Source organism: Colias philodice, chromosome 10 (genome assembly GCF_061535455.1).
Source record: "Colias philodice isolate Cphi_HAF_F1 chromosome 10, ilColPhil1 Martin Lab GWU primary, whole genome shotgun sequence".
Classification (NCBI taxonomy): Eukaryota; Metazoa; Arthropoda; class Insecta; order Lepidoptera; family Pieridae; genus Colias; species Colias philodice.
The window spans coordinates 9,612,999-9,638,028 of record NC_143095.1 but is presented as its reverse complement, the minus strand read 5'-3'; the positions used below and the strand labels follow the sequence as shown (position 1 = coordinate 9,638,028).

General features: G+C 32.7%; 3 protein-coding genes across 4 annotated transcripts in view; 2 read left to right on the top strand and 1 right to left on the bottom strand.

The window, feature by feature from the left end:
• Positions 1–658: 658 nt before the first annotated feature.
• On the bottom strand, positions 659–12,588 carry Fancm (FA complementation group M). Of its 2 annotated transcripts, none has more exons than XM_089700145.1 (18): positions 12,222–12,588; positions 11,945–12,077; positions 11,605–11,788; positions 11,118–11,383; positions 10,692–10,838; positions 9,854–9,978; positions 9,311–9,554; positions 8,819–8,927; positions 8,508–8,609; positions 6,980–7,163; positions 6,530–6,599; positions 6,070–6,264; positions 5,470–5,656; positions 5,035–5,220; positions 2,821–4,892; positions 1,924–2,087; positions 1,505–1,604; positions 659–1,311 (listed from the first exon to the last, which is right to left on the bottom strand). In XM_089700145.1, the coding sequence occupies exons 1-18, from the start codon at positions 12,371–12,373 to the stop codon at positions 1,099–1,101; spliced, it is 4,833 nt and encodes a 1,610-aa protein (XP_089556271.1). In that variant the 5' UTR covers positions 12,374–12,588; the 3' UTR covers positions 659–1,098. The 2 variants fall into 2 exon arrangements, with proteins under 2 accessions (XP_089556271.1, XP_089556272.1); XM_089700146.1 differs by having other exon boundaries at positions 6,980–7,166; positions 8,511–8,609.
• Positions 12,589–14,213: 1,625 nt separating this feature from the next.
• Ercc1 (DNA excision repair protein Ercc1) lies at positions 14,214–20,234 on the top strand. The gene is made up of 5 exons (XM_089699627.1): positions 14,214–14,430; positions 14,514–14,581; positions 14,843–15,037; positions 19,360–19,545; positions 19,921–20,234. The coding sequence occupies exons 1-5, from the start codon at positions 14,337–14,339 to the stop codon at positions 20,185–20,187; spliced, it is 810 nt and encodes a 269-aa protein (XP_089555753.1). The 5' UTR covers positions 14,214–14,336; the 3' UTR covers positions 20,188–20,234.
• Positions 20,235–22,661: 2,427 nt separating this feature from the next.
• The window catches only part of ec (ubiquitin specific peptidase echinus), a 68,989-nt gene continuing 66,620 nt past the window's right edge, over positions 22,662–25,030 (top strand). Inside the window, exon 1 of the mRNA XM_089700160.1 lies at positions 22,662–23,014. The gene's annotated coding sequence lies outside the window, so the exon portion shown is untranslated. The remainder of the gene's footprint in view (positions 23,015–25,030) is intronic.

Below are 25,030 nucleotides of genomic sequence, written 5' to 3'. Positions count from 1 at the left end.
CTTAAGCGTGCTTAGGCGATGATAATCTATTAGTTTAAATAGCAATTGTGACTATTATCAGACGATATTAAAATTTAAGTTCTGCGTAGAACATTTTACTATAGAAAAAATATCTGCGGTGATGAATCATGGAGTAAAAATATAGGTTTTTAGATAAATCTCAATTTAGTCACAAGTAACCTATCACTAATCCATTGCACAATCCCTCAACATACATTTAAATAATATATCAAACCTAGTTAATATATCGCTCTCTCTGTCACGTAATCCCATACAAATGACGAAGACAGAAGAGGTTAGTGGGCGTAAACCATTCTGAATGCACGTACCCATTGCGCTATTAATTAAACTAGCTTTCATGCTGAGATTACACTTGCCTGTGTAATATATTAAGTACCTACCTAAATGAAAAATTAGGCTAGTAGATACAAGTTCCACTAATAAATTTAATATTCAAAAAGCTTTTATTAAAATTAATGTATTGAATATGAAGGAAAAAAACAAGAGTAATAAAATATTTACATCTTTACATCATTTATTTTCATTACAATTTACATAGATCTATAATAATTCACGGATTCGAATCACGGTACAATAACGATAGATACGGATAAAATATGAGCGCGTCTGCACAGTATACAGGGTGTAATCATTAAGTGTGCACAGGCGATTATTCCATAACTTTTTCTGATATCAAAAAAGTTTAAACTGATATCAAAAGCGCTTTACCTAATGAGTAAAATGACAATAATAACTTTTTTAAATAAAACGGGAAATATCCAAAAAAATTACATCAAACACGCCGTGTAAGGTACCTAACCATACTGCCATTGTGAATGGCGTTCAAAATAGAAAAACTCAATTAAAACTTTTCGATTGACTCAAAATCTAATTAGGTATCATAAATAAATAAAAACAACTTCTATAGTCCATAGTATTTATTAGCAATAATCTTTTATATTACAAATTATCACAGAGATATCCAAGCCAGTTGGATTGATTTTTATATAAATAATAATTAAGTTATATCATCCATAGAAGCATTGAAAATTCTTTGAACAATTATACAGTTAAATACATATTTATAAATATTGATTCCTAAGAACTATCGTCCGAATCACTGTTTAATCTTTGGACCTTTCTAAACTTCTTTCTAACAAGTGGACTATCTCCATTCGTAACTGGAGAATAATTCTTTTTTGGCGCTTTTCTTTTCCTTCTCTTTTCTTCTAGAAGCATTTCCGCTACTTCTAATTCTGACATGTCGTTAGCTTGCGTTAGACCGATGTGAGAATCCACACAAAAACTATCCTGAAAACGTAATAAACATTTATTAGTGCGATGGTAATTTAATTAATTTATAATTTTAAAATATATGGCGAGTGGTTTTATTTGATATCCTAAAATGCAGTTTTAAGCTGAACTTAATATCATTGACACGTATGATTTTCATTCGGATCAACATAGTTTGGTGTTATTGAATAAGTAGTTTCTGTATACAAACCATTTCATATGAATCCTCTTCTACAAATTGGGAAAAAATCTCTTCGTTGTTAAATTTCTTGGGCAATGCGGGTATCTTGAACACACCTTTGATGGGGCTTCTGTAACAACAACATATTTTAATGGATATAAATTAATTGTAAGATAACATATCTGCCCAATTTTCGTCAGTATTTTATTTTTCATAAAATAATTGTCAATTGAAGCTAAAAGATTTACTAACAATGCTCCACAGAGAACAACCCAGAAAAAACTAGTGTAGAATTTTATTTAGGTACTTATGATTTATTGTAAGAGTTAGTACTTAGTGTTATGCTTTATTGTTCAAATAGTGTCAAGTGTTAATATTAAGTGTTGCTACAATATTCAAGTCGCAAACATATATTTAATGAACGTTCACAACAAAAAATCCCAACTCACTTGACAGACTGCAAGTAATGCGGCAACATATCTACACCATTGTCCTCGTCTTCACAGAGAAAGTGTTTCAAGCTGCCCACACTACTGTCTGATGCTGAATCACTATCTCCATCTGATGATACTTCCGCCTCTAAATCTAAGAATTCGTTGGCTTTGGGTTTCTTCTGGAAACAGAATTATCAATATCACTACATAGTATAAAGCAAAGTCGCTTTCTCTGTCCCTATGTATGCTTAAATCTTTAAAACTACGCAACGGATTTTGATACGGTTTTTTTAATAGATAGAGTGATTCAAGAGGAAGGTTTAAGTATATAATTTAAAAAAAGCGGCGAAGCCGCGGGCGGAAAGCTAGTATTGTATAGTAATGTTTGTAAAGTTATGGTTGGTGACTTTGAGTCTGTGGAAGTTAATAGAGTTGCTTCTTATTTTAATTTTCTCTTATTTCGCTATAAATCTTATGGCCGGTTTCACATTTTATACACTTGTCTTTCTATATAACTTTTCTATCATTAAAAACGCAAAATAGGTCATCCATGACATTATGATCAAGTGCTGTTTTAAATGCTCTATTACTATTTATTAAACATTCATATAATATTATGAAGAGTAAACAATTCGACAACGATTTGATTAGAATTTAGATGTCTAAATTATGGAGTATTATCAAAATTATTTCATATTTTAATTCAAAGCTTACATACTAACAGTCTTACTAATAAAATGTTACCCATTCGCTATGCAATGTATTAGTTATTGCAATAACCTGTCTTCTTTTTATGATTGACGTTTCATGTGAGCAAGAGCAGGACAAAGCTATAGTAGAAAATGGTAGAAATTTATCCATTGTTTAACTTTTTATTAGTAAGGCCGTTAGTTTAGTAGTTTTTATACTTACTTTGCGTACTTTATAATTTGACGTTTGCCTACTGTTCTTATTGAGGGTACTTTTCTGACTTCTGAAGTCGTTACCAACAAAATCATCATCACTGTCTTCAAGTCCATTATCTCTATTCATAAAGTTAATTTTACGAGGCGTAAGTTTGCTATCTCTTCGAAATTGTTGCAGAATGTCCAGACTCTTAGTAACACTTTTTTTCTCGTCACTGTGGTTTTTATTAACACCTTTGTTTTTGGGATCCTTATTCTCTTTTTGTGACAAAAATGTCGGGGAGTGGATTGCAAAATTTATATTACTATCATTTTCAGTGTTTATATCGAATTTATTCGATGATAATGCGGCTAAAACTTTCTCCCTTAAGCTTAAAGACTTGGCTTTAGTTACATCTAATTTCTGCTTTTTATTAAAATACGGAGATGCTATAATTTCGTCATCTTCTTCTTCAAATTTTCTTTTAACAGTTTTCGGACTCATATTTTGATCATTATTAATTGGAGAAATATTAACTGATTTATTTAGATTAACTTCCAATTCATCTTTTTGTGTTTTACTATCATTATACATATCTACTGTCGCTTTACTAATTATAGGACTAATACTTGGTTTCAAATTAATTGGATTATCTTTAATATTATTCAGACTATACTCTTGAGTATCATCATCGGAATCACTATCACTATCTAAAATAATAAGGCTTTCGTGTTTTGTATTTTGTGTTCTATTATTACTACGTTTACTATTACTTGTTGTTTTATTTATATCTTTTTGTGTCATAAGGATTGGCGAAGAACTTCTTTCGTCGATTTCTTTATTAGATTCTGAAGGTAATTGGGATTTTTTAATTGTAGAATTATTATTATTAGTACTACTATTTATCATTTCAACTAGTTGAGTTATTGTAAACATGCTTTTATTATTGCTTGTATCTGCTGTTACATTTTGAATTAAATTGGATTTTGATGAACTTGCGTTTGGAGCACATAATTCAATATTATCTGACACATCTTCAAGTACTAATTTCTTCTTAGCATTGCTTACAGGAGTAGAACAATTTAAGCGATTTTTCTTCGTGCTAAGTTGGAATTTTCGTACTTGACTACAAAGTATTGGAGATGTCGGTATTTCAGTCTTTAATCTACCTGACAATATGGACGGACTTTTAGGGTTATGTTCATCATATTCTTTGGTATCAATAGGTTTGGGTACATTTGTATCACTTGCAATAACCTCTTCGCTGTCTATTTTGATTTCTTCATTATTGAGATCTTTTTTATCAATTTCAATGTTCGCCATAGCGTCATCGTCAGAATCAGCAAATATGTCATCAATGCTATCTAAACCAAAGAATCCTAGTGTATCCTTTGGGTCTTCGACTTTTAAATCACTTTTAATCTCTAGTTTTCCTTCATCGGGACTACTATTTTCGAATATATCTTCAATATCACCGATATCAAAGTTTTTATCGGCTTTATCAATACTAACAACTTCTTTCTCTTCAACTGGAGAATTCGACAAATTAAAATCAAACTCTAGTTCAAAATTTTTAGAATGGTCTCCTATAGAAATGTTTTTATCTCCAATGGAAAGATTGTTAATATTTTCATTTTGGTCTCTACTGATGTCATTCATATATCCTTTCGCGCATTTGAGTATAGAATCACTATTCATTTCATCAATAAGTGAAAGATCGGGTAAGTTCAACGTACTAAGTAATACAATAGGAGGTATACATTTCTCTTCTACCCTTTTCATAATTTTGCAGTCACAAATGTTGGAACATATAAAACATTCCTTAACACTGTTTGTTATTTCTAAATTAAGATCAACCAGTAAATTTATTAAACTAGTGGGTGTTCTTCCATCATTTTGTACGCCCAGATCATTTAATAATTTCGTATAATTCTTAGTAGATTTTGTAGCTGTACTAAAAAGAGCTCGGATATCGCCATCTCTTTTATTCGGAGATTTGATAAGAGGGGCTTTCACTTTCTTTTTAGTTTGTTTTTGCTTTATAGGGGAGGGTGCGATTTTGACTAGATTTTGGGTTGCGAAATCTTGCGTGTTGAATGCTGCAAAATTATAAAATTAGGTTAATGATTCAGTATGACCATTATTAATTAACTTATAAATAAATCAATAAATATGTTTGACATCATTTGAATCGAAAATTGCTCGGAAAATATGTTTTATCAGTAAAAATGGAATACAAACTAGGATTTTGCGTAGAAGGCGGTGCATCAAATCTCTTAGCATCACTACATTGTAACAATGACGTCAATATATCTGTATCTACAGAGTGTGCAATGTTCACTGTCTGTTGCGATGTCCTTTGCCATTCGAGCCATGTGGATAAATTTAGATATTTGTTCTCTTGATTACTTATAGCTAGGATTGATTCTGAAAGGTATAAAACAATTTAAATAAGATATTTCATTAATTATTATTGCTTGTAAGTTTGTGTTGAAATTCAATAGTTTAGTTAGATGTAATCATTAAAAATGGAAATAATTTTTTTTATACAATTTCATTTTTCATTTGTGCATTTCCAAAAAATTTGGCTAACACTATCAATAAAATACATTCTATGATTTAGAATATTACCTTAAATTACGAACACAAAAAAACTACGTGTAAATTTTTTGTTACCTTTATTTTTACACCAAAGTTCCATCGCTGGCTGAAATCTCTCTACTGTAGCAAAACCTTCAGGAAATTCTGTATTAAACTCTTGTTCTGTAATTAATTCACTAGACTCAGCTTGCCTCATATGAGAACTACTCGAGTTGCTTGTCGATGCTCTGCCATATAGCATACTTTTTATATCTTTTTGCCCCTGTAGAAAATAAACATTATGGTCAGTTTTAGCTATTTATTTACTGCCAAGGTATTTTCACATCTATACTTATATTATAAAGCTGAAGAGTTTGTTATTTTGTTTGTTTGAATGCGCTAATCTCAGGAACTATTGGTCCGATTTTAAAAATTTTATCGGTGTTAGATAGCCCATTTATTGAGGAAGGCTATAGCAATAGGCTATTATGCTAAGACCAACAGTAGCAGAACCACGCGTCTTAATATTATATAGCTTTTTTGTACCATTGCTCTGGATTGAAGATATGTTTTTTATAAATTTCTGGGCCAGTTAAACTTGATTTCAATTTGTCTTACTCTTTTATTTCATTTATTAACAAGAACAAAATTCAACAAAACTTTACTTGAATATAATTAGATAATATGGATACGAACCTTCTTAGCACCATCTGTATTTTTATCCTTCTCTACTTGTTTCTTAGCAACCGTGATGTGCATTTTATGACACTCTGGCATAAAGTCGTGTGGAATCATGCGCGGGTTTGCTTTGTACAAGTTACTCTCTACTTCTTTAGAATGTAGTATTTTATCGTTAAGCCCGTCCCTTTGCCGCATGCAGTCTATTAGAGTCTGTGTAAAATGGTAAGGTTTATAAAAAATGGTCCTTCGAGTTTTCTAATGTCAAAAGTTACGTTTATCATGTAATAACAATTAAAAAGCGATCTAAAGTGTCTGTATGTTTGTTCATTTTATCTTATACATATAGTAGTCTCAGTCAATCAAATAAGTCACAATATAAAAAAAAATGTATATTAAACGATATTTAAATTTAATTTCATTTCAACGTTTCATTTCATTTCATTTCTTGTAAGTCTGTTATAACAAAAACAATTACCTGATGTTCTCTTCCTTCAGTAACTAATATATGCACTTGACCACCTCGCTCTCGACCGGTACGTCCACATCTTAAAAGGCAAAAACATTTTCTTACATTATCCCGATTGAAATATTATGTTTCTATGTAAGGCTTGAAGTGCAAGGGTTTAAAAGTTCAAATATTCTTACAAAATTAATGAAATAAATAAAAATAATAAATATACATTAATAAAATTAATATCTTAATATATCTTAATATATATAAATCTCGTGTCACAATGTTTGTCCTCAATGGATTCCTAAACCACTTAACCGATTATAATAAAATTCGTACGCCATGTGCAGTTCGATCCAACTTAAGAGATAGGATAGTTTTTATGAAAAAAAAACGTAAACATGTAGGTACCACGGGCGACGCCGGGGCGGTAAGCTAGTTAATATATATATTTTTTTATTAATTCAATCTTACCGTTGTACCAGGCGCACAGGAGATCGAGTAGATATATCGAAGCACAGTATCAGATCGACGCTGCCCACATCGAGCCCTTCCTCCGCGACGCAAGTGCACACCAGTGTGTTACAGTCGCCCGCGCGGAACGCACGCATTACACGGAGCTGCTGCTTTTGGGAGGTTATTGCTTTGCCGTCTTTACCTGGTGTAGGGAATAAAAAATAATAAAATGTGATTGCTCAGTTGTTTTAATACCTGCCTTTGCCTAGAGTAGGGATAAAAAAAATATGCCGGCTTTATTGCTCAGTAATTTTAACCCTTGGCATGCCTGGTAGGGTCTGTCAGACCCACACCAACGCGCGAACCGTTGTAGTTCGTTTAAATTTGAATTTCGCGCCTCACCGTTTTTAGTAGCTGGCCGTTACTAACCGCGGAATGCCCTCCACCCGCTTCCTCAGCCCGAGGCGAGCTACGAGCGTAAAAGGACGTGTTTAAAGTGCGTGCGGGTCCCACAGACCCCACCAGGCATACGGCGTGACTTTATTTTGTAAGTATTTATTTTTCTTTTTTCTTATAATTATTGGAATTTGGCGTTAAATAATATTAGTTTGTACATTACATTATCCTATTTTATTGTTTTTTCAGTTTAATCATGAATAAACAACTAACAGACGAGGATATAGCTAGTTTATTATTCTAAGAGTTGGATGAGGAAGACTAAGTTGCATTTGATTGATGAGGAAGAAAATGATGCAGGCTCCACCTCTTCGGATACTGAAATGGAGGAGTCTCTGTCCATTCATTAGTACATTTGTGAGACATGTAGTTGTCACATTTGTCTTGACCACTCGATTTTTCCATGCGCAAAGTGTTACCAAACCAAAGCTTTACAAAGTGTAAATGCAAGTGATGAAGACTAATTATTTTGCTATTTAGATTAAGTATATGATAGTGCCTTACACTGGATTAAAGTCTGATTATGATCTCATTACTTTTGATACTAATTATATGTTAACAAAGTTATAGTCACGAAATGTTGCTTAAAAATATGAGTTAATGTTTAATTTCAAATATTTTAATTAAGTTGATTAATTTCCAATGTGATTTTTTTACTATCTCTTTTTTGCCCTTTAAGCATGCGTCTTGAATCATTAAATCACCTTACATAATAAAATTTATAGAAAAAAAATACCATTTTGAAATCGGGGTCTGAGAGACCCACCAGGCATAGAGTGTAACTTTTGCCCACCAGGCATGCCAAGGGTTAATACTTGGAAAATGTATGGACTTGGATATTTTATAAAACGTCATCTTTTTTTTAACAAAACTAAGCGCCACTACATAAGCCAGATAGTAATATTTATATAAACAATTTCAGAAACGATAACTATTTACGATTTCAGACTCCCAATCAAATGACAAAAATACACCTTTTTTATAAATCTCAGATTAACAGCGTATGCACAAGATCTATTCTTATGAACCTTAACACACATGACAAACTATTATTTGTTTGTGTGTATGTGAGAACTGGGAAGGTACGTACCAGATGCTCCCTGTCCCACGAACATCTGCGGCACGATGAGCGGTCGACACTGAAGAAGCAGGCAATGTACTAAATTCACACTTTCCCGGTACTCGCAGAATACTAAAAAATATGTGAAAATAGCAAATAACAAATATAGCAAAACGTCTACTCTAACTTTAACACATATGATATTGCTTAATATAAATTGAGGGTACATTGAAATATTCTAAAATAAATAAAATACTTTGTTATTGTTATTTATTAAATTTGAATTACAAATAAAAACTGCAAGTATAATTTTATGACCAAGTTTTATTGTTATTCCATACCTATAGCACGCGTGTCCTGACCCTTATCCTTTGCCTTTTGAAAATGATCCAGCATTATTTCCTTTAGTTTGTAAAACTTGGGATGGCCAAAGCATAAGTTTTTTGGCATCTAAACATTAAAAAAAGCATTATCAATGACTAAACTTTTATTTGAATTCCATCAGTATTGGCTTTGAACATAAAAAATCGATATACTTTATTATATCACTTCACTATCACTACATAGTATAAAACAAGTCCCTATATCCCTTTTTATGCTTAAATCTTTAAAACTACGAAACGGATTTTGATGCGGTTTTTTTTAAAAGATAGAGCGATTCAAGAGGAAGGTTTTAGTAAATAATTTATTAGGTTTTAGACAAAGCGGGCAAAGCCGCGGGCGGTAAGCTAGTTATACATAAAGTACCTATGCTTTTTAATAATTTAATATTAAATCTCTATCTCATCTATAAGCTATAACTGAATATATTTATAATCTATGGTAATACCAACCTCGGGCACAGTCCCATCAGGTAAAATGCTTCTATCCAAAGACAAGGGATTAATCCCTAGATCATCCCTCAATCTCTCCAATAGTGCTGTTAGAGAATCATCAGACTGAATCCAAGATTTTTCAGGATGCTCATCAAAAAAGTTTAGAAAAACTCTAGATCCATGTTTTATTAGTAACTCTAAGCCATGGTACAGAGCAATTAGGAGCGTAAAGTCTTTCATTATGATGTTATGTTGTGGATGCCTAAAAATGGAAAGATTTTGTGTGTTTTAAATAAATTACTTGTGATCAAATCAATCTCTTACTAAGTATATTATGTCACATTTACTTTACAATATACATCTGTATAAAGTCTATGGTTTTTATTTTTTAATACTTTTATAAAGATTAATCTATCCATGAATTCTGAAGTCATTTTTTTATATTATACTTAAACTGCCTAATTAGTTTTTATTATAGCAATAAAAATAATGAGACAAGGTGTTATAATGTTTTGATATGTAACTAATGTAATTTATTTAAACATCAATACAGAAACATACCTGGCTCCTCTCTCCTTAGTTTGAAATTCTTTATAGAGCATAACAATTCGTCCTTTAGATAAGTTTCCTAAATTTTGCGGCAATATGTTAAACAGCTTCAGTCTCCTTGCATAACCATCTAAAATCTGAATTTCAATTAAACATTTCAACTTTATAAAAATGAAATGAACAATTTCAGCATGTTACATTGAAACAATAAGAAAGATGAAAGATGGCTATTTCAAGGCTGTATCGAATGTTATTGCAACGAAATTCCTCGTCGCGCGTTGCGAAAGGGGAAGTTGTAACGACACTTTTGACGTGACAACGTCTTATAATTCGATAGAGCCGGCTGCACGCACGAAAAAACCATGACTCTTGCGTCGTTACCTCGCTCTGAGGCGTTCTATGTAAGGCTTAAAGTGCAAGCGAGAGCGCGGACGAGCGACAAAGAAGCACAATCGGACGTTGTCACGTTCAACTATCATCAGTAAACCGACTTTACAGACAACCAATTTTTTTGCTATAGTTGTGAGCCGTGCGGCGTGCGCGTGTTTCTCTGTCTCTCACTATCGGAGTCCCTTGACACTTCTCAACTTTTAAGCTATTGCATAGCTTCTATCGCGGGACTTGAGCGCGGGGACCGAATCCAGAAATTACGTAACGAAAAAACCTCACGCTCCCCACTCCGACGGGCACGGAGGTGTGGCTAGAAGGCACGCTATGCAATAGCTTTACTGCGGCAGTCCCCGAGTGCCACACGTCTTTTTTATTATTTGGGCTCTAATTCCCTTGAATAATGAAACGGATGACACCTTTATACATTTATTGAAAAAATTTGTTACACTTTGGAACTTACTTCAACATAGCGTTGTCGTAATTGTGTCAGTTCAGGACCCAGCTGAATTATAACAGTATTAATTTTTCTTGAGTGACTGTATGGTGCTACATCGATACAGTTTTCGGTTCTCAGTTCCAAATGTGCAATATTTAAACTCTTCACTACCTAGGAAAAAAAATTATTTTTTTCACATTTAACTTTGAAAAAATTTTTTTCAATATTCGTATTTCTGCTTTTAAAGATAGAAAAAAAAATTAATAATAAAGGAAGTTAATTTAAAAATATCAAAGTTTTAGAAGCAGTTTTTTCATAGTGGAAAATACACTGTTTAAACAGAAATACTTAAGTCTCCATTTACATATATCTTTAATGGGTATATCTTCAATATATTGTCCGTAATCTATTTTAATTATTGTATTCAATATTAATAATAAAAAAACTTACATTAATAACATCTTCCACTTTACTCCCAGGGGTAGCGGACAAAGCAAGTATCCTATATGTCTTATGCCCCATATCACTTAAAGTTGAAACTATCTGACAATATGCATAATTGCCTCTCGCTCTATGTGCCTCGTCAATAACCAGACAACGAATTTTGTCACTGGGGCAAATGCCAGATTTTATATCATTGTATATTACTTGTGGAGTTGCGAAGAATACTCTCTTGGATTTCCAATGCTGCTTTCTAGTATTTACGTGCATGTGCCCTGAAATATTTTAAACTTATAAGTAGTAAGTACATTAGTGACAGGTATGGCTACTTAAAGGATGAGTACATCAGAATCCTGAATTGACAATGAAAAAAATTATTTATAAGTTAATAAATTTGAATAAATTAAGGGGTTCATTGAACTTTTTTCTTATGTCACATTAACAACAACTTTAACTTATTTAATTTCATTGATAAATAACTCATATTTGTAAATACCTGTCATTTCTATAGTATCTTTAGGAGGTAGTGCTACAATATTGTAACAGGCCTCTATCTGTTGTGCTACAAGCGGTCTTGTGGGTGCTGTAAAGATAATTTTTCCGAGTGGATACCATCTATAGAAGTTGTACATAATAACTGCTGCTATGAAAGTCTTCCCGAGACCTGTCGGGAGGCTTACCTGAAATAATCATTTAAGTATTCTTACAATTAATAATGTATGTTTTTCTGTTGTAAATGTATTAATATTACTCATTAACAATGTGAAACTTTAATAAAAGCACTTTAAATTTGTCATAAGATGCTAAACATGGACAAACAATAAATTTTAACATACCAGAGTATTTTTTACAATAGAAGCTCTTATAATGTTGAACTGATAATCCCTCACAGGGTAGTTTGTAGGATAAATCCATGTTTTGCCTGTTAACCTGTCGTAGCCACTTATTTCTTCATCACAACATAAAGCACTGAAAAAAAGCTTTAATTCAATAATTATTTAGTCAATGCATGTAAAATGCATATTGCCTTCATTATAAATATATTTTATACCGATTATATTATCATATTGATCGAAATGTGTTTATTTTGAATATGTTCAGTTATCACTTTACCTTACGTTAAGTGCACTTTTATTCGCATTTTTATCGGTGAACGTTGTGTCTTTAAATGCTGAATTATCAAAGTTAGCGAGTATAGCAGAATCATCGAATATTTCATCGTCATCGAAATCATTTTCGATATTTTTGTTCAATGTTTTGTCCATGATTTATTGAAATTTCATGTCGCGGTTGATTTTTATATTACAACATAATTTAACAGTATTTAAATATTATTTAGCTAACAACACTATGAATTGTTCACATTTAAGCACTGGAATGTACATATTGATTATTGTAATTTAAGAAAATAAAAATAAACTTTTTAAAAACAACAATTCTTCCCTCGAACTTTTCTATTGTCATTGTGACAGGCGGTCAGTACTCAGTATTTTGACAGTTTTGGGTAACAATCATAAACTTAATTTATGATAACAAAAATCACTTTTTCACTGTGCTTTTTCATAATACTGTGGTGCTTCCTGTGGGTGCTTCAAAATAAACATTGGAATATATAGTATTATTTCTTCAAATTCTGAAGAAAAAAGAAATATGCATTCCTTTACACATAACTTTTAGTCGAGGGGGTAAACCATAAAGTAACGGTACCTATCCCCGTTTTCCAATTACAGCACTAGAGCGCATTATGCGGCATAATACTTAACGTTGAATGTTCCAACTACAGCAACGCTTCGCACAATCGAGCACTAGAAAAAGTAATGCGCGTGAATTGATGCGTGCAATCGATTTATCCATGATTTATCGTTAAAAATTATTAATTGTTGGAAAAAAATTTAAAGCTTTCGTTTCATTGTAGTTTTTTCGAAATAATCAAAGTTAATTCAAATTGTGTTATTAAAAATAAATATAATTATGGATGAAGGTACAAACATTGAAAAAATGTTAATGAAATAATCAAAATCCAAATTACATAAAATAACCGTAAATATTTTTCAGCCAATTATTATGTATACCACTTTATTTACACATTAATGACTCTATGAATATATTTTTTTTCAACTCTGAACTTAGCGCAACCTGCTGATGCGTTTCATGTTCCAATTAAGCATCAGCATAATTCGGCATTGTGCGGCACTGAGTCGCATTATGCTCTGTAATTGGAAAACAGCCTATATATCGGGTAGGGGTGGAGTAGGGTCGGGTAGGGTCAAGAAGCTTATAACTAAATACACTGGAGATTTCAGTATGAACATTAACTTGTAACAAGAAAATATGACGTTGAATGACGCCTGCAAATAAATCGATTGCACGCATCAATTCACGCGCATTACTTTTATGAGTGCTCGATTGTGCGAAGCGTTGCTGTAGTTGGAACATTCAACGTTAAGGGCGCGTTCCCACCGTGTCGTGACGACAGATAATCGTGTAGTTTTAAGTGTCGTGGCTTATATGTTTAAATGGAGGTGTTCACATTTAGAACGACACAATTTACTGTCGTCTACGACAGTTTTTGCAGTGACGACACTTTGTCGTGACAGTGGGAACGGCAAGCACGACAGTCGTAAAACGATAAAAAATCGTGGACGGCAACTCTATAACGTCCATTGAACTCAGGAGAGTAAACGCACTAGTAATCACCAAGCGAACGCAGAGGCGACTAGATTTGTAGCTTGCTGATGATGTGTAAACGACAAAGCGACTCCCAGGAAACGATAAAATGTGGTCGCGATCCAATGGGAACATGTCACATACGACAGTCGCTAAACGATAAAAAATGTTGACGACAAACAATCGTTTTAATGGGAACAGGTAGAGACGACAGTCGTCGAACGATAAATTAGTCGTTACGACATAGTGGGAACGCGCCCTAAGACTTATGCCGCATAATGCGCTCTAGTGCTGTAATTGGAAAACGGGGATAAGCTTCTAGGCTCAGAGCAATAAACCTAGGTTTATTGCTCTGAGCTTCTAGGGTAGGGTACACCTATGGGGTACACCGTAAACAGTCAAATTGACTGAGTCAATGTCGAATTGACATTTCATTATGTATTATCAATTATCATTTTATATTTTTGATGAAATATCAACAAAGATCAGCCGGCTAAAACTCAGATAACCATCAATTTCAACGTAAATAATAAACGTTACAACAAAATATGAATATGTAAAATGGAATTAGAAGATGGTTTCGATGACTTGCTCGCCGAAATAAGTGAACCAACTTCTCCGAAGAAAATTAAACAAGATCCTGATTCTCAACCAGGTTTCATAATTCTTCTTAAATTTAAGTATATTTTTACCCTTTTCATAATTGTTAAATATTATCTAAATGTTCAAAATTTATAGGATCATCAAAAGAAGGCAACAAATCTTCAGCATCTAAAACTCACTGTGTCTTGGTCAATCAGAAACAGGTAGTTTAACTATTTATGTACTTATTCATCTTCAGGTTTAAAAATTTAGTTCTACTACACTCTTTAATACTTTGAGGAATACTATTGAATTCTGCTATAGAAAGTGGAAGTGGCATTCATTATGAGATAAAGCTATGAAAATTTATAAAAATAAAAATAGTTTACTTTTGGTTACTAAAGATTTTTATTAAACTACCTAATTCACCTGCTTTATAATATCTGAACTTATTAACAGTTATTATGTTTAAATTTTATTTTCAGAGGGGTAATCCATTACTTAAGTTCATACTGAGTGTACCATGGGAATATGATGATGTTATACCAGACTATGAGATTGGTAAAACAATATGTGTACTATTTTTATCAGTACGGTATCATAACTTGAATCCAGATTATATAAATAACAGATTGAAGGAACTTGGGAAGAAATATGATCTTAGAGTGCTTTTGGTACAGGTTTGTATTTTTTATAATTATTATAATGAAAATTTTAAAACATTTATGCATTTTTTGTAATGTAAATTGTATTTAATTTCATAGAGGATGTTTAAAATAAAAAATTATAATAAATAAAAAAATATTGTATTCGCGGTTTCACTAGCGTAACTCCACTTATGTTGGTCTTAGCATAATGATATATGTATACCCTTATAGCCTTCCACGATAAATGGGTTATCTAACACTGAAATAATTTTTCAAATTGGACCAGTAGTTCCTGAGATTAGCACATTCAAACAATCAAACTCTTATAGCTAAAAGCTTTATAATTTTTATACTTTTTTTTTTTTTTTTTTTTTTTTTTTTTTTTTGATATTACTGCGACCAGGCAATCTGTTAGGTAACAATTGGCCTTTATATTGTTTGGAACTCCGTCCGGGAACATTGATATTGTTTCAAGGGGCTCGTCCAACGACTCCACCCTTGTAGTCCAGTGTTATATTTGTTTAATTTTTATTTATTTCAGAATCTTTTAGCAAGGTTTGTAATGTCCTGTCTTTTTAGCCTGATGTATTGTTGGCCTCCCTCTCCACTTAACGCTTGAGCAAGGTCGTTGGTGTGTACTGTTAGCCTTTCCTGATATTTCTGGCTGCTTTCGACAATTTGTTTTCGAACTGTGGCTATACCGAGATCAAGGTACATGTATTTATTTGCAATACATTTGGGGATACCAAGTATTGTTCTGAGAGCCTTAGTCTGGAATCTCTCTAGGATTTCAATGTTGCTATTGCTGGCAGAGCCCCAAAGCTGTATGCCATAGGTCCAGATTGGCTTTAAGATTGTCAATTTAAGCTACGCAGTTTTCCATCAAGTTGTTTTCTCTTTGTCCATATATGTTTTTGCCATGTCAGTCTTCTGTCTAAGTGCATACCCAAATATCTAGCACTATCTTCTTGGGGTATTTCTTTGTTGTTTAAGGTTACCGGCGGGCACGTTTCCTTTCTGAGCGTAAATGTCACATGCGTGGACTTACTCTCATTTGCTTTTATCCTCCATAGTTTTAGCCATGTCTCAATTTCATTGAGGTGCTCTTGTATCATGAGAGATGCAGTTCCTGGATCCTTATGGATGGATATCACTGCGGTGTCATCGGCATAAGTCGCAATCATTGTTTCGCTGTTCGCGGGGATGTCAGCTGTATAAATAAGGTACAGTATCGGTCCTAGGATACTGCCCTGTGGGACACCAGATTTTATCTCGTAGAGTTCGGAGAGATCTTCGTTGCATTTCACCTGGTAGCTTCTTTTGGTGAGGTAAGATTTAAGAGTTAAATAAAAGCAGTGAGGGAGCTTCTCTTTCAATTTATATAGAAGACCTTCATGCCACACCTTGTCAAATGCTTGACTTATATCCAAAAAGACAGCAGAGCAATACAATTTGTTTTCAAGACATTTACTTATTATGTCTACGATTCGGTGGACTTGCTCTATTGTTCCGTGGTTTTCACGAAATCCAAACTGATGGTCGGGCAGTACAGTGAGTAGGTGTTCCTTAATTCTGCTGAGTAGTATTCTCTCGAACAGTTTTCCAATAATTGGCAGCAAGCTAATGGGTCTATATGAGGGCGTCTGATGCGGTGGTTTACCTGGTTTAAGCACCATCACCACTTGTGCTATCTTCCATTGCCCTGGGAAATGTTCGAGTCTTAGAAGAGCGTTGAAGATGTTGACAATTTTCATTATTCCTTTAGGTGGAAGATGTTTTAACAAAGTAGCATCGACCATATCATATCCAGGTGCCTTACCTTCTTTGAGGTATCTGATTTCTCTAGCGACTTCCTTTGGACTAGTGCTTTTAAGAGGAAGACACATCTGTTTTGCCGAGCCTAGGTATGTATTCACCTTTGCCGTATGATCAGGATTACTCTCAGGGTGTGGTTGAAAAACAGTGTTTAAGTGTTTTGCAAATGTTTCAGCCTTTTCTTTGTCCGATCTAGCCCACCCTCCGTTGCTGTTGTGGAGAGGGGACATATGAGCTTTAGGGCGTTTTAGGGCTTTAGTTACTTTCCACAATGAATAATCTGTGTCAGCATTGGGGCTTAGATTTGTAATACGATTTTGGATGTTTTCATTTTCTAGTTGGCTAATGTAAGTTTTCAATTCCTCCGAAAATTTGTTGAAAGCTGTTTTGTCGCTCGGATACCCGCTCCTGTGCCATATTTTTCTAAGTCTGCGGCGTTCTTTGATTTTCTCTTTGATTTCTAGTGGATAAGAGTTTTGTTTTGGAGGCTTACCTTTCTGTTTTGAAGTGGCAATATTTGCAGCATTATGAATAGTCATATTGAGTTTTTCTATTTCATTTTCTACTTCATCAGAGGTTTTAAGTTTGCATTTCAGATCCACCAGTGTGTTTATTATATCTTGGTACTTACGCCAGTTCGTATTTTTACGGTTGTATAACTTAGGTTGTGGTTGCAACAGAGTGATTGTTGAGCTTATGTTTAGGATGACAGGAGTGTGATCTGAAGTGAGGTCGATAGGTGATTCTATTGTGACGTAATTATTATCTATATTTTTTGTAACAAAGAAATCAAGCAAATCAGGTATCCTGTTTCTGTCATTTGGCCAATATGTAGGCTTGCCACCAGATAAGTATTCTAGATTCATTTTTTGTATTGTTTTCATAAGTTGTCTACCTCTTGGGTTATAGACTCTTGAACCCCAGTGAAGATGCTTTGAATTCCAGTCCCCTCCACAGACAAATCTTTTATTCAAAGTCGCAAAGTAGTTGTTGAAGTCTTGTTCAGATATTATATGTCTAGGCGGGCAATAGACGGCTGACAGTACAGTTTCCAATTTATTGTCTTCGATTATTATAGAGGTTGCTTGAATTTTCTCTGTGGAATAGTTCTCAATTGGGTAGTGCTTAATATTATTTTTAACAATAATGGCACTTCCTCCATGGCTGTTTCCAGATGGGTGATTAGTTGCATACATTTTGTAATTGTCAAAAACGGTGTGCGATTTAGAAGTGAACCTTGTCTCAGATATAAGTGCTACGTCAATATATTCTGTTTTTAAAAATAATTCAAATTCTTGACGTCTCTCCGTCAAGCCGTTGGCGTTCCAAGTGACCACTCGGAGGTTTCGAGTCATTTTTTAACAAGGCTGCTGACTAGCTGGACCATGCGATCCATCATTTTGTCTACCATAGTTTCAACCATGGTCATTATTGTCTTTTGCTGTTTGTCAAGCATAGTTTCCATAAGTTTCATGATGTCGTTAAGGTCTGTTGTTTTTTCAAAATGTGTGTCTGTTAATTTTACCTTGGTAGCCTCTGCATATGTTTTATTGAGATTGGGTACTCTTGGGTACCTGTTATACAAAGTAGGTTGCATATATGTAGAAGTTACGTTTTGTGATTGTGGATTTACTTTTGGCTTTGGTGCACTCTTTAAGATCCGTTCTTTGTATTGCTTGTAGATGCTACAACCTTTGTAGCTAGCCGGGTGTTTCTCCTCACAATTCGCACAAGTAGCTTCGGTGTCTGGTTTTTTAGTACAAGATGAAGTAGGATGATCTTTACCACATTTAACGCAACGGAAAGGTCTATAGCATTGGTTCTTTGAATGGCCAAATCTCTGGCATCTTTTACATTGAAGTATTTCCTTTTTTTTATATGGCGCTTCAATTGTAATTTTCATGTTATTCAAGTATTTTACTTTGAATATATCTTTATTGTTGCTCTTTGGTTCCAGGTCAACATAGAAGGTAGGTAGTGGCTCTTTTGTAGCCCGGTGCCTTACATTCACCACTTGTCTGACTTCATGTCCTATATTTGACAGCTCTTTGGCTATCTGTGCAGTGTCTTCTGATGCATGTAGCCCGCGCACGACAACTCTATATGCTCTCTCGCACTTAAGCTGATAAGTATAGTGAGAGATATTGTTCGCTATAAATTTCTCTCTAATAGTTTTATATACCTGGATGTCTTTGGGCATGATTTTTATAATATGTCCAGATTTCAGGGTGGTCATAGTGTATGAAGTATTGTCTACTATTTCATTTAAAACTTCCTTGAGAGATGTAATATTTAGGACACCTGTGACAAAGATAGGCTCAGGTTTAGGAATGTATTCTTTTTCTTCTTTCTTGTTGTCTTCTGATGTATCTTCATTCAAGATTTCAAAACTATTTTGTGTGGGTACTGCAAAAACAGAAGTATTTTTCAGTTTTTTATTTGTGTCGTTTTGTATTGGACTAGTTTCTTTTCTTTTATTTCTTTTAGTAGGAATTTGGTCTCTTTGCCAGTCAACCTTATACTAAGCATTTTATTTACAGGTAGATATAAAAGATCCTCATGCTGCATTAAAAAATCTAACAAGAATTTGTTTGCTTACTGACCTAACTTTAATGTTGGCCTGGAGCCCTGAGGAAGCAGCCAAAATTATTGAGAATTACAAAATATATGAAAATAAACCACCAGATTTGATTATGGAAAAAGTTGAGAATGATCCACATCAAAAAGTAAGATGTTTTTTTATTACATTAGAGTTATTAATATGAACAATCTATATAGATATACTAGCGGCCCGCCCCGGCTTCGCCCGTGGTACATATGAAAAATAGATGTTGGCCGATTCTCAGACTTACCCGATATGCACAGAAAATTTCATGAGAATCGGTCCACCCGTTTCGGAGGAGTATGCAGACTAACATTGTGAAAAATTGGCAGGGAGGTAGTTTAGAGCCAGGAGAAGGACATAGGATATATATGTACCATGGGCGAAGCCGGGGCGGACCACTAGTTTCTCATAAGTCTTAATTAAAAGGATACAAGTTTACCTAAGTAGCATTTTTTTTAAATTGTATTTTTTATGTACATTTTTTTGTCTATTTTAGATAGTGAATGCTTTAACATCAATCAAGCCAGTGAACAAAACAGATGCTATGACACTTATAACTACATTTGGAACATTGGAAAATATAATAAAAGCAACAGAAAGGAGGTTAGCAGACTGCCCTGGGTTTGGAGCGACAAAAGCAAAGAAACTGTATAAAGCCTTACATGAACCATTCTTAAAGAATAGCCAAAATAAACCAGACGAATTTGCAGGAGATATTAGTATAGAAGATGTTGAAAATGCTGAAAATAATGTAGATAGCTAAGAAATAGAAAATAAGTCTTAAATTATGAAATATATTTTTTATTGAAAAAGTTTTTTTTCTGATCATGTACATACATATAAAATATAAATATGTTATGACTGCAGTCTATATTATAAGCCATAAATTGGTATATGCTGTAAGACAACCACACTTGCCAAGTGCAGTTAGGCAGTTGAATAGTTTCAAATTATTTATATTAAAATTATTATATTACATATAGTTAACAAAACAGAGAAATCATTGTTTTATCTTCATTTTTCAAATACCTAACACACTTATACAAAACTTCAGCCAAATATCGACATTAAATTTATACGTAGTTAGGTATTTTTTTGCAAACAACAATAATTATTTTTCCGTGCTGTAGAGCCGCAACTTTCAACGAGGCAATAATCAATAATATTAAGAACACATATAAACCTTTATTTCTAGATTTAGTGTTAAATTTTTGATATTTTAAGATAATCTATGAACATAATGCATCCTGTTCCTGTAACACCAGTCGGCCTGTAAAATGCCTGTAAATTTAACTAATTAACTAATTTAATTTTAACTAATTTAAAATTAAATTAGTTATTTATTAGTTATTAAATTTAACTAATTTAATTTACCTAAGCCGTGCCAATACTTTATCTTTGCTTTAAACTTTTATATAGGTATATCGTACTTATGTTATTTCACATAAAATTCCGTTAAAATATTATTTAAAAAAATATATAAATATATACAAAGACATAATTAAATGACAATAGTTTAAACAAACGCAACAGTATAAGCGCAAGCTGTACATCGAAGACGAGTTAATCCACGAATAACAGTTTTATCTTCCAGTTAAGTATCGCAGTTTAAATAATAAATAAAAAACACTTTATTGTACAATGCACAGATATACAATACAATAATATACAAAAAGAATCTTCACCGTACAAATTGGCGGCCTTATCGCTTTGAAGCGATTTCTTCCAGGCAACCTTGGGATATAGGAAAATGAAAAGATTGAAAAAGGTAGATAGTGCATATACGAGGAGTGAATACAAATAAATATAATAGATATGAGTAAGTTATAAAATTACATATAACATAAGAAAGAAAGAAAACGTGCAGAAGAGCCATATACATATAAAAAATTCAAGTAGAGAAATAGGTAAAACAGAACAGATACAGAATGACTATGAGGACAGATAATATTTTTTAATTGCAGCTTTAAAACTATTCAAAGTTTGTGCTTGCTTTATTGCGGTTTAGTTAATTATTCATAAAAATAAATATTTTTGTAAATACATATTCACCCATATTATGGTCGATTGATATTTCTTTAACACTTTTGTAACATCGCTGGTCATCTTTTATAACTCCGGTTTGGAAGGAGGTCAAACCGAATTTCTTAACATTGTCCTTTCTTTTCCTTGTCGAGGAATGTTTGAGTCATGACATGAAGTATTTTGGCAAACGCTTATTATTTGTATTATGTTATAACTTTATATTATGTAAACTGAAAGTATACGAACTTGTTAATCCTTTTTTTCTTTACAAAGGCAAACGGAATATGTGCCTATTTGGCTATTTATACATTATTATAGAAGAACGCACATATATATATTTTATAATTATGAGCAGATAAGCTTTAGATACCTAAGACTACCCGCTATGGTGTTATTTTGCTTAAGTATAATATAACGAGCGGGCCGCCCTGGCTCCGCCCGTGGTGCATATTTATCATAAAGCACTCGGGGACCACTTAAATATCCAATGGTCAAAGAATTTTAGACATCTGTCCAGTAGTTCCACAGACTAGCCCGTTCAAACAAACATACAAACTCAACTTCAGCTTAACGTTACTAAAGAATACGGTAGAGAATATTATTAGGACCTACTTCCGGGAGATATAAAATATTTCAAATCAAATTACCTAATAATCTATACTAATATTATAAAGCTGAAGCTGAAACCGCGGGGAGCAGCTAGTAAATTATGTAAAACGAAATTTGATTTGCATAAAGACTTCTTATTGGAATCCAATTTTTTTTTTTAATAATACTTATTTAATTACGATTAGGTACTATATCTACTGTTGCACATAAAAGGTAGAGTCTAGACTCTAGCTGATAATGTTGTAGAGTCTGTATTGGTGATTGCGTATTTTTTGTATTTAGTTTTGCGTCTATTAATTAATTGCCTAATTTATATAAACGTACTTAACACAACAATTACAATTTTTTTAACAAAACAACTTACATATATCAAAAGGTAGAGTCTAGATGTTGTTGGTCATCCGCAATTATCCTTCCCATGAAACACAATATTCCTATTCCCATGAATTAATATAGTAGAGATGTTGTGAAGCTTGGCCGCTTTCCTTAATTCATTTTTTATTAGATAGTAATGTGTTCGTTGCTTCAAGACGCGCACCGGGGTTCAAAATAAAACAATCAGGCATCAGCAGCTCTAAACCGGCTTTCCTCGCGGTCGGACGCGCGTTGCTTTAGCTGGTCGATGCCCGCGAAAAATAGGCGGGATTGTTTGAAAAAAGAATGCGTTAATTTTTTTATGTAAATTGAAATAATAAGGCCATTGTTTTACTAATTTTAATTTTGTGTTAGATTGAAAACTTTTATAATATTTATTTTTAAAATTAGATTAATTTAAATAAAAATTTTTGTGCCCGGACTCGAAATAAACATTTAAAAAGTGTGTGTTATTATTTTCGACTTAAAAGTGTTACGTGTAAAATTGAACTGAAACAATAGGTGAGAAAAAACGTTACCGTTTGGAAGTTGGGATAAAACTTCTTTTGTGTTGAACTTTTTTGGAGCAACAACATGTTAAAGTAAGTCTAGTAATTTAAAACTAATTAAAAACTTAATTGCACAGTTGTAATGGAATTTTGATTTGGTGTATTTAAATTTTAAAATTTGGTCGTTAGTCGTTAGGCTGTTATCACTGGACCGGTTTTAGTAGGTACGTTGGGATGGAATAAATAGACTGCAATGTGACAATATCCAACAAATTTAACAGGTTTAAAAAAATAAATTGAAAACTTATCTAATAAGTACTTAGATATGAACAACAATACAATACATTATGTACAACTTATCAAAATAATTTGTTTGAGTCATGTACTTACTCATCAATAAGTATTTTAACATATTATTGTGAAAGTCCCATAAAATAAAACAATGTAGATTATCTACTTACTTATTTTCATAAATTTAATATTTCTTTTTTAAGACGTACTTATACAAAATTAACACGAGATTAGCATTGTTTATGAAATGAGTAATGACATAAAACCAGCTATAGTAGGCAAACAATTTATTGAAACAGGTGATCGGGGCACGTGCGAAGTCAGGTGGTAGTTTTTGTTCAAATGGAAACAAAAATAGTCCACCTGTTGATAATAATTAGTACAATTTTGCGATTTGTTTCTTTTTGCATGGAAAAAATTAAATGTCACGACGCTCTATCTACGTAGTTACTTCATGAATTGTGGTCTAAAATTATTCTTCACAAATTGACTAAATTTTCTATTGAGATGATGTAGATGGTCATCACCTTATATTGCTACCTTTATATAGCTTCTAAAATGACCTATAGTAAAATATGTATAGGGTGAAATTTTTATACCATGTCTGTGTTAATTTTTTTTCCTTCTCGTTTTAAATACGAAATGAGCGATAAAGTAAAATATCCTTGTTCCTTTTATGGCAACTAAAGTCTAAATGTATATTAGTATTTTTTTAGTATTCTATAATAAGGATCATTATATCTACCTAATACCTATCTATATCTACATACTTTTTTCTAGTGTACCCACACTCACTATACACTTGTATGACGTGATATAACATACGAGTATTTTTATTTTTACAAAGACTCTACTTATCAATCAGTATGTCAAAATATAAAATTCATAAGAAAATTCAGAAACCTTTGTATTATAGGTATATCTCATCTTGTTATTTGCCAACAGAATAGAACAGTCAAGCTAAAAATTATCTTTCAGCATATGTTTTAAAGTCGATGTTATGGGTAGGTAGAGTCCCCCAAATTACGCCTGTAAATGTAATATTCTAATTATAGAAAAAGGCAACAAACAAATACAAAGACACTACTGAATAATTGTATATAGATTCACGATAGATATTTTTTTTAATATACCTACTACTCAGGAATAAGAATAGGGATAATCTGCAGGGTGCAGGTCTCTAGCTACTACACTTTCATTCATTTTCGGATATTATTGTATCAACTCCCTATAAATGAGCCTCCAGATGGTTTTTTTTATTTTGTCATCTAACAATACAGGGTTCACTTACAATAATGTCTTCGGCTGGGGTCGTGATCCCTGTAATCGAGATTCTAAAAACGTAAAACATCACGACTTTTATACACCGACAAAGATTTATATTAAAAAAGGAAAATTTAGAATCGTGCCTCATGCTGAACATATTGCTGATGCAATATGATGCTCCTTTGTTGTTATTTTTTACATTTAAAAAAAACATTATATTATTATTTTTTTAATAGATTTCAGTGCCTGTTCATGTATTATATGAAGATCTCTACATGCCTACGCTGCCTACGTTCAATGTATTATAGGTAGTTATATAAAATATGTAATTGAATGGTCTTCAACGAAGTTGTCGTTATAATTTTGCAACCAAGTTTTGTACCAAGTTTTAATGTGAAAATTACTGATTGATTCTTGATGATTGTTTGATTTATGGTAGACATACAAATATGAATAATTGTGTTTTGTAAAATCATGAAATGCATTTAATTCAAAGTTTTGTACCCTTTTTTTTGAATGACAGGCGCTAATGGTCAAAGTATAGGATTAGTT

What these genes read in the sequence shown, in the direction of transcription:
- Fancm (XM_089700145.1), bottom strand. Translation starts at nt 12,373, where the DNA reads ATGGACAAAACATTGAACAAAAATATCGAAAATGATTTCGATGACGAT. An exon ending in ACTAAGGAGAGAGGAGCCAG is followed by an intron (nt 9,555 to 9,853) that starts GTATGTTTCTGT and finishes TTCCATTTTTAG; the next exon opens with GCATCCACAACATAACATCA. An exon ending in AAGAGGATTCATATGAAATG is followed by an intron (nt 1,312 to 1,504) that starts GTTTGTATACAG and finishes TTACGTTTTCAG; the next exon opens with GATAGTTTTTGTGTGGATTC.
- Ercc1 (XM_089699627.1), top strand. Translation starts at nt 14,337, where the DNA reads ATGGAATTAGAAGATGGTTTCGATGACTTGCTCGCCGAAATAAGTGAA. An exon ending in AGATCCTGATTCTCAACCAG is followed by an intron (nt 14,431 to 14,513) that starts GTTTCATAATTC and finishes CAAAATTTATAG; the next exon opens with GATCATCAAAAGAAGGCAAC. An exon ending in TCTTGGTCAATCAGAAACAG is followed by an intron (nt 14,582 to 14,842) that starts GTAGTTTAACTA and finishes TTTTATTTTCAG; the next exon opens with AGGGGTAATCCATTACTTAA.